Source organism: Myotis nattereri (assembly GCF_964212035.1).
Source record: "Myotis nattereri genome assembly, chromosome: 4".
Taxonomy (NCBI): domain Eukaryota; kingdom Metazoa; phylum Chordata; class Mammalia; order Chiroptera; family Vespertilionidae; genus Myotis; species Myotis nattereri.
In genome coordinates, this window is record NC_138079.1 from 105672255 (window position 1) to 105680922 (window position 8668).

Genomic DNA, 8668 nt, shown 5'->3' on the forward strand with positions numbered 1-8668 from the left:
CCCCAGAAGATTATAGGAGAGCATAGTGAATACAAGCTTGGACTCCAGAGTCACAGTGCCTAGAAGACTGATTGTGTAACCTTGGGCAAATTTATTTTTTAAATATATTTTATTGATTTCAGAGAGGGAGGGAGAGAAACATCAATGATGAGAGGGAATCATTGATCAGCTGCCTCCTGCATGCCCCACACTGGGGATCCAGCCCAAAGCCCAGGCATATGCCCTGCCTGGGAATTGAACCAGGACCTCCTGGTTCATAAGTCGATGCTCAACCACTGAGCCAAGCCGGTGGGGCTTGGCCAAATTTTTTAATCTCTCAACACCTCAGCTTCCTTATTGACAAATGGGGTTGTTGGAATTTTAAATGAGTTAATACATATAAAACACTTATAACAGTGCCTGGCAAAGAGTATGCACTATATAAACATTTGTGATGATTATTATTGTTAGGGTCTCTTTATTCCTGGTATTTTACATTTTAGTATTAAAATTAATGTCTTTTTTCATTGACTATGCTGGGAATTAAGAGGTACATGACACAACTTTTTTTTTTTTTTAAATATATTTTATTGATTTTTTACAGAGAGGAAGGGAGAGAGATAGAGAGTTAGAAACATTGATGAGAGAGAAACATCGATCAGCTGCATCCCGCACACCCCCCACTGGGGATGTGCCCGCAACCCAGGTACATGCCCTTGACCGGAACCGAACCTGGGACCTCTCAGTCCGCAGGCCGACGCTCTATCCACTGAGCCAAACCGGTTTCGGCGACACAACTTTTAAGTTTAAAAATTTTTTTTTGTATTACTCTGATAATTTTCTTTCTTCCATATGCTTTATTGCCTCTTCCTAGAATTCCTCTTAGATGTTGAACCTCATGGCTCACCTCTGATTTTCATTTTTTCCCCTTCTATTGTGTATCTTTGTTTGTTTGTTTTGTTTCTTTTACTTTCTGGAAAATTACTTGAACTGTATTTTCCTTAAAAAAAAAAAAAATCTTCACCCAAGGATATGTCTATTGATTTTGGAGAGAGGGAGGAAGGGTGAAGGGGAGGGAGAGAAGCATTCATTGGTTGCCTCTTGTTTGTGTTCCAGCCAGGCACTCAACCCCCAACCTAGGTATGTGCCTGGACTGGAAATCAAACCCATACCTTTCAGTGTATGGACGATGCTCCAACCGACTGAGCAGCCCAGCCAGGACTCAATTTTATCTTTTTTTTTTTTTTTTAAATTTTATTGATTTTTTTGACAGAGAGGAAGGGAGAGGGATAGAGAGTTAGAAACACTGATAGGAGAGAAACATATCAGCTGCCTCCTGCACACCACCTACTGGGGATGTGCCCCCAACCAAGGTACATGCCCTTGACCGGAATCGAACCTGGGACCTTTCAGTCCACAGGTCGACGCTCTATCCACTGAGCCAAACCAGTTAGGGCTCAACTTTATCTTTTAAGTCTTCTACTGAATATTAAAATCTGAGCTATATTTTTATATTCTACATGCTTTGTTCTCAGGGACACTTTATCTTCTTTTATCTTTGCCTGCATTTTTTTCTTCCACACCCTGTATTGTCCCTTTCCTGAATTTGTTAGCTTTGACTTCTTTCAAGTTGGAGGCTTGCCTTCAATGACTGCTCCTATTTAAGACTTAGGCATTAAAAAGAATGTGCCTGAGTGAATTTTCAACTGGGAGACTTCCCCATACAGGGATTTTAACTGGGGGCTCCTCAAATGTTTCTATTTATGTCTTTTTTCTGGGCACATTCATTTTCTCCATGAGCAGCGGTATAAGCTTCCTGCACAGTGTTTTTAATAGCCGAGGAAGAGGTTGGGCCCTCATTTTCAGTTTTTATTCTTCTGTCTTTGGTCAAGTCCCCTGTCCTCTGCTGTGCCTGGTGTCCCTGATTTTGCAGTGTTTTTTAATTCACATTTACCAGGAAATAAAATTCCCTTTATCTGCCAAGCTGAGGAGCAGTCTTCTGGCTGTGTGAACCAGGGAGAAGTTTGAGAATTTAAAAAATCTAATTGCCCTGAATAAACTTTCAACCTGTTTTATTTTAAATACTAGAGGCCCAGTGCACAGTATTCATGCATTCGGCGGGCAGAGGGGTCCCTCATTCAGGCCTGCGCCCTTTCCCGGTCCAGGAACCCTAGGGCGATGTCCCATGGAGAGGCTCCCACCACAGCCTTCTAGCCAAGCGGAACTCCCACTGTGGTTGAGTGTCTGTCCCCTGGTGGTCAGTGTGCATCATAGCGACCGGTTGTTCCACAGTTCGGTCGATTTGCATATTACTTTTATTATATTTTTATTGATTCCAGAGAGGGGGAGATAGATAGAAACATCAATGATGAGAATCATTGATTGGCTGCCACCCGCAGGCCCCCTATTGAAAACTGAGCCCGCAACCCGGAAATGTACCCTTGACGTGAACCAAACCCAGAACCCTTTAGTCTACAGGCCGACACTACCACGGAGCCAAACCAGCCAGGGCCAGAATCAGTTTTTGATCCCATGTCCCTTAGTATTCCCCAACCCGGAGGCATTCACACTTTGGCTTCCTCTATCCTGCCAAGGCAGTTACCGCTCTTCCACCTACTTTTCATTTTCCAAGGACTGTTGGCACTTTTACTATTTCCTCTCCCACCTTCTAGTCCTTGAGGTTTATGTCTGTTTTGTCCTTTGCTGTCAACTCAGGGGGAGGGTGCAAACCTAAATCGGGGGGTTAAATTCCCTGGTCCAGGATCAGGGAAATGTGAGAAAACTCTCTACCTGAACAGACTCTAAATGTATGAATTGATTCATTTGATAACATTGTAAAAGATTCAGAACTTCAAGGATCCAAACATTAGCCGGGTGAATTTTCAATAAAATGCTTTTTATTTAATTCACTAGAAATCACCTCACTGATTAAATCATCATGAATTTTCAGCACAAACTTTAACATCTTAATGACCACTGGGCCTGGGCTCTGGGGCTTCTCTGCCTCTCCCAGTCCTTAAAAGGGTTTAGAGGAAGAGGCATCATTAACAGAAACCAGGTCAGATGGCTGCAGGTCTTCCTTTCCCAGGCATTGGACAAGCTGCTCAATTCTTGTCCAGAGCAGGAAAGGGACAGTATTTCAGAAAAGTCTAGTAAAGAACCTGTCATTGCGTTATAACATATTTCTTAACAATTTATCAACCATATTGGTCCAAATTTAGTTGCACATGTATATGTATTTCCCCCCAGTTCTCTCAGATGGAAATTTCCTCACTCTGCTCTTGGAAAGAGGATACAGGTTTCCCAAAGTCCAAAATGATACTTCTGGCCTTGGATGTGCAGCTTCTGATGGGCTGACTCAAATCACCTAGAAAGGGCAACTGTGGGACTACTATGCGGGCAGCCTTCTTTGGAAATCTGTTCCTAAAGCCAACTCTTCAGAGCCATCCACGATGGTGTGCACAGGCGGTAAGGTCCAGAGAACTGCTCTTCCCTCTCAGGAGCCAGGTTCAGAGGAGGCATTGGGATGGTCTGGAGCCAGAGCGGTCGCAGCCGTCCCACGAGGCAGGACCTCAATGACTCGGGGCTTGTCAATGATGCGGGCCGTCCGGCTGCCCTTTTCCACGATGCCAACGATCCAGGCTTGGTGACCCTCTCCGTACTTGGAAGATTTAATCTCAGAGCAAAAGCGAGCAGCCTGTTCCCTTGGCAAACAGATCAGCAACCCCCCCGAAGTTTCTGCCGAGGTTCCTTGAAGGAGCCCAAAGCGCCCACTGGCCTTGCTGATGGCGGCCATCTTGGCAATGATGGGCAGGTTGTGGATGACAAAGGACACCTCGTTTCTCTGTTGTCTGGCAAGATTCTGAGCGTGCCCCAGAATGCCAAAGCCTGTGATATCGGTGGCTGCATGGGCATTAAACGTGTGCATCAACCCAGCGGCAGTTCTGTTCAGGGTGGCCATGTTGAACATGGCTTCCTGATAGGCCAGCTCCACCTCTTCTCTGGAGACCACCATCTTGATCTTATTCCACCTTTCCGGGTTATCCAGCCACTGGTGGGCATTGACAGCCACCTGGGTCCCTAAGGGTTTGGTTAACACCAGCACGTCCCCGACCACGGCACTGTCGGGCATGATGAACTCACTGGGCTGACACACCACCGTGGCCACCCCACCCACGATGACCCACGGGTTTACCACCGTCTGCCCGCCAGTCACCGCCGTCCCGCCTTCCTCGGCAGCATCCCGAAAGCCTCGGACCAGGAGCGGGGTGACCTTCTCCCGCTCCTCCTCGGTCATGCCCTGGCTCACGCTGAGCAGCATGAGCATGTTGTCGCACTCGGTGACGCCCATGGCGTAGAGGTCGCTCAGCACGTTGGCGCAGGCGATGCGCCCCATCATGTAGGGGTCGTCCACCAGCGGGTAGAAGAAGTCCGTGGTCTGCACCAGCGACAGGCCCCCGTGCCTCAGGGGGATGACGCAGGAGTCCATCCCGATGCCCAGCGCCGGCCAGCTGGGGCTGGGCTCCGCCAGGACCTGCAGGCCGGCCTCCCGGGCCACCTCTTCATGGCCTGCGGCGAGGCCCCGGCCCGGCGGGGGCCGCTCGTCCGGCCGCGTCAGTCCCGCCAGGAGTTTGAGCAGCGTCTCCTGGGGGACCTTGCAGCCTCAGCCCTTGAGGCCGGAGAAGCCCGTCAGCCGCCAGCTCGGGCTCAGCCCCAGCGCCTGCGGCTCGAACGGCCGGTAGCTCGAGAAGCCGTGACCCAGGGACAAGCCCGCCAGACCCGCCGAACCTGCCGCCGCCGCCGCCTCCCCGCCGGCACCCGTCGCCGCGGGGTCTGCCATCGCGCCTGCCTGGCCGGGCGGGAGGGAGGAGAGCAGAGTCCCCTTTGGCTCCTTCTCCAGTGAACGCGGACCAACGGTCAGAGGTGAGCGCGGCGCCTGCAACCGGCAGGACTCGCGCCGGGAGCTGCAAGCACGCCGCGCGCTGCTGCCTTCCTGGGGGCGGGGCCGCGGCCTCCGTACTGATGCCCCGCTGATTGACAGCCCTTCCACCCAATAAGCACCGCGCACCCAGAGGCGGGCCTCCTTTGGTCTGAGAGGCGCACTTGGGGGCGCTGCTTTCCGGAGCGGGCGCTCTGGGTCGCTGCCCGCGTGTCATTTAAATGAACTCTTGCCCGCGGCCGGCGGAACCCTGCCCCCCAGAGGCCGGTTACCGAGCACAGCGCGTTACAGACGGGAAGGTCGCCAGCTCGGCAAACCTCGTGTCCAAGGTCCACCTGATAGCGCACACGATCGATCCGGGGAAGGAAAAATAACCCGAGAAAGTTTCAGAAAGAATGATAAGAAATTGGATAAGCAAACTCCTGCATGAAGATAATGCATGGTTTAAAAAGACTTGGCAATAATTTAGCCCCAGCCCGGCATGCTCAGTGGTAGAGCATCGAGCTGTGAACGAGGAGGTCACAGTTAAGTTCGGGGTCAGGGCACATGCTCAGGTAGAGCGCTCCATCCCCAGTGGGAGTGTGCCGGAGGCAGCCAATCAGTGATTCCATTCTCCCTCTCTCTCTCTCTCTCTCTCTCCCTCCCTCCCTCCCTCTCTGAAATCAATAAAGAAATAAAATAAAATAAAAAGAATTTGAGGACTCCAGACACCTGCATGGGTTCTGGTGCTGTTTCCACCACCAACTTTGTGTGTCACTTTCCCTCTCCCGGCATCCGTTGACTCACCCAGACAACACAGCAGCTTACCTAGTTTTCTCTTCCTAAGCTCCTGTACCTTTAAGTTAATAGATGCGAGAATCTATGATGTATCCATGAAGGGTCGTTGCCAGTATCAAAGTTATAACTGCACATAATACCTTTGATCCAGCAGTTTCAATTCTAGAACTTTATCCTACAGATGTCGTCACCAGCCTGAGTGGAAAATAATACATTAGTTTTTGCTGTGCTGTTTATAATATCAACATACTGGAAACAACTTAAATGTTTATTCATTATGATTAAAATAAATTGATATATTTATATAATAAGCTACCAAGCAACTGTAAAAAAGGATAAGAAATCATTGAGATAATTATATTGCTAATAGTTACAGTTCTAAATGCTTTACCATATTAACTTATTTAATTCTCATGAAACCTTTTGAGTTAGGATTCTTTCCACACCTTATATATATAAGGAATATAAGGCACAGAATGATTAAATGACCTGGTGAAGGTTACAGGCAGTGTAGAGCGGAGCAGTATGTGCATCCAATCTGCTCCAGAGACCACCAGGTTTTGTGCCTGTGATGTTTGTTCAGAGAAGTGAGCAAGCTTCAGAACTGTATGTGTAGAATACTATTGTTTGTTGTAAGAGAAGGAAACTATATGCAACTAGAAACTGTTAACATTGATTGCCTCTGGGAAAGGAATGAAATGCTTAGGGGATACGAGATTTTCCCGTGTATTGCCTTTTTGTTTCTTTAATGTGCCGCGCCAGCACGGCCAAGGGTGATCCTGAGTGTGTGTGTGTGTGTGTGTGTGTGTGTGTGTGTGTGAAATGATTGAGAAAAGACAGACAAGAGAATGAAAGCTGGGTCTCGGTGGGATGCTGCTCCCTGATGAGGAGACAGCGCCAGTGTCCACAAGCCGTGTCTTTATTTTATAGCAGATGCCACGAGGCAAAGTAGGGGCGTGATCACGTTGTTTACAGCATTCTCGTGAGTTTCAACCTCACTCAACTACATGCACCTGAACTCTAGCACAAGGCACGTGGGACTATGTGTTCGGACCATAGGTTCAAGCTTAAAACCACAGCCGTTGGCTATAATTGTGCTGGGTGGGCCCTGCCCTCCAGCTGGGACTTGCACGTGGCAATGAGAGGACCCTGTCCTTTCATTAGTCCGAGGCTTGAACCTGGCCAAAACACTGCAGCCGCACCCCACACTTTAACATTTGGAAATAAAGAACATTTTAAAACATTTTAATGTATTACATACTTTTTAAAAAAGTAACTGCTGATGGGGCAACCATTTTGTGTGTGTGTGTGTGTGTGTGTGTGTGTGTGTGTGTGTGTTTTGGTGCAACCATTTTGGAAAAGAGTTTCACCTTAACTGATAAACCAAATATAAATACATGTGACATAATCACACTGTGAAATATTTTTTATCTGTGAAAATGAATTCTAGGTTTAAGACCCAATATGGATAACATGACAAACAAATGTTGGGAATAAGAAGCAAATTATAGAATCATGCATAAACTAAGACACCACTTATCTATAATTCACCACTAGGCAAAACTATAATATATTGATATACATAAATAATTAAAACTTTTAAAAATACATTTTTATTGATTTCAGTGAGGAAGGGAGAGAGAGAGAAACATCAGTGAGAGAGAATCATTGATTGGCTGCCTCCTGCATGCACCCTACTAGAGGTCGAGCACTCAGCCCAGGCAGTGCTCTAGACCGGAATCGAACCCTGGACCCTTCAGTCCACAGGCTGACATTCTAGCCACTGAGCCAAACCGGCTAGGGCAATGATAAAAACTTTTTAAAGTCTGGTCAGGGCGGTTCAGTGGTTGACCATCTGCCTATGATCCAGGAAGTCACGGTTTGATTCCAGGTCAGGGTACGCGCCTGAGTGGAGGGCTCCATTCCCAGTGGGGGCATGCAGGAGGCAGCTGATCCCTGATTCTCTCTCATCATTGATGTTTCTATTTTTCTCTCCCTCTCCCTTCCTCTCTGAAATCAATAAGGGAATATTTTTTTTTTTAAAACCGTTTTAAATGGTAAGAGTGAATGAATAACAAAATTTAGCGTAAGGATTACTGGGTTATGTTAAATTCTGTTCCTTGAGCTGGGTGGTAGGTGTTACACGATGTTCTTTAAACCATACACATATATTTTCCCACACTCTTTTGTAAGCTAGAGTTAAACAATAAAAAAAGGAATCATGCTATATTTCAGAATAAAACATACAAAAAGAATAAATAAGGTCACAAAAAAGCAATAGATTTAGGAACAAAAGACCTTTGGGTTTTGTCTGAGCTTTGAATTTGCTCCCATTGATCTGTTTGGCCTTGAGGAAGTTATATAATCTCTCTCTCTCTCTCTCTCTCTCTCTCTCTCTCTTTTTAAGAAATTTTGTTGTTGTTAATCCTCTCCCGATAATCTTTTTCCATTTATTTTTGTTTGTTTTGTTTCAGAGAGAGTGGAAGGGAGGGCGAGAGACAGAGAAACATGGATGTGAGAGAGACACATCCACTAGTTGCCTCCCGCACACGCCCTGACCAGGGCTGGGGATCGAGCCTGCAACTGAAGTATGTGCCCTTGACCAGATTTGAACCCGGGACCCTTCAGTCCACAGCCTGACGCTCTATCCACTGAGCCAAACCAGCTAGGACTATCTAACCTCTTTCCATGCTAGTTTCTATTTCTATAAAATGAGGGTCATAATCTCTGCTTAGAATCTTGTGGAAGGATCATATGAAACCTCAACTACGAAACGTTGTTTGCAAAATGTTCAGCATGTTGTACATGTGAAGGAACCACACGTCACTAAGGGGAAACCAAAAACATTCTATTCTACCTGCGGTCACCTCATCTGGGTTAATAAGTGACTAGATAAGTTGCTCCTGGTTATTTCTTTGGACTTTTCCCTTTGGACTGTTCCCTCTCAGCATTTAGCACAATTTGTAATTATTT

The 8668-nt window shown here is 47.0% G+C and overlaps 1 protein-coding gene across 1 annotated transcript; it reads right to left on the minus strand.

Annotated features, from left to right (window-relative positions):
• Positions 1–217: 217 nt before the first annotated feature.
• Positions 218–6405, minus strand: LOC308517993 (selenide, water dikinase 2-like). The gene has a single exon (XM_081089575.1). The coding sequence runs from the start codon at positions 4817–4819 to the stop codon at positions 3476–3478; it is 1344 nt and encodes a 447-aa protein (XP_080945701.1). The 5' UTR covers positions 4820–6405; the 3' UTR covers positions 218–3475.
• Between the last annotated feature and the right edge of the window lie 2263 nt (positions 6406–8668).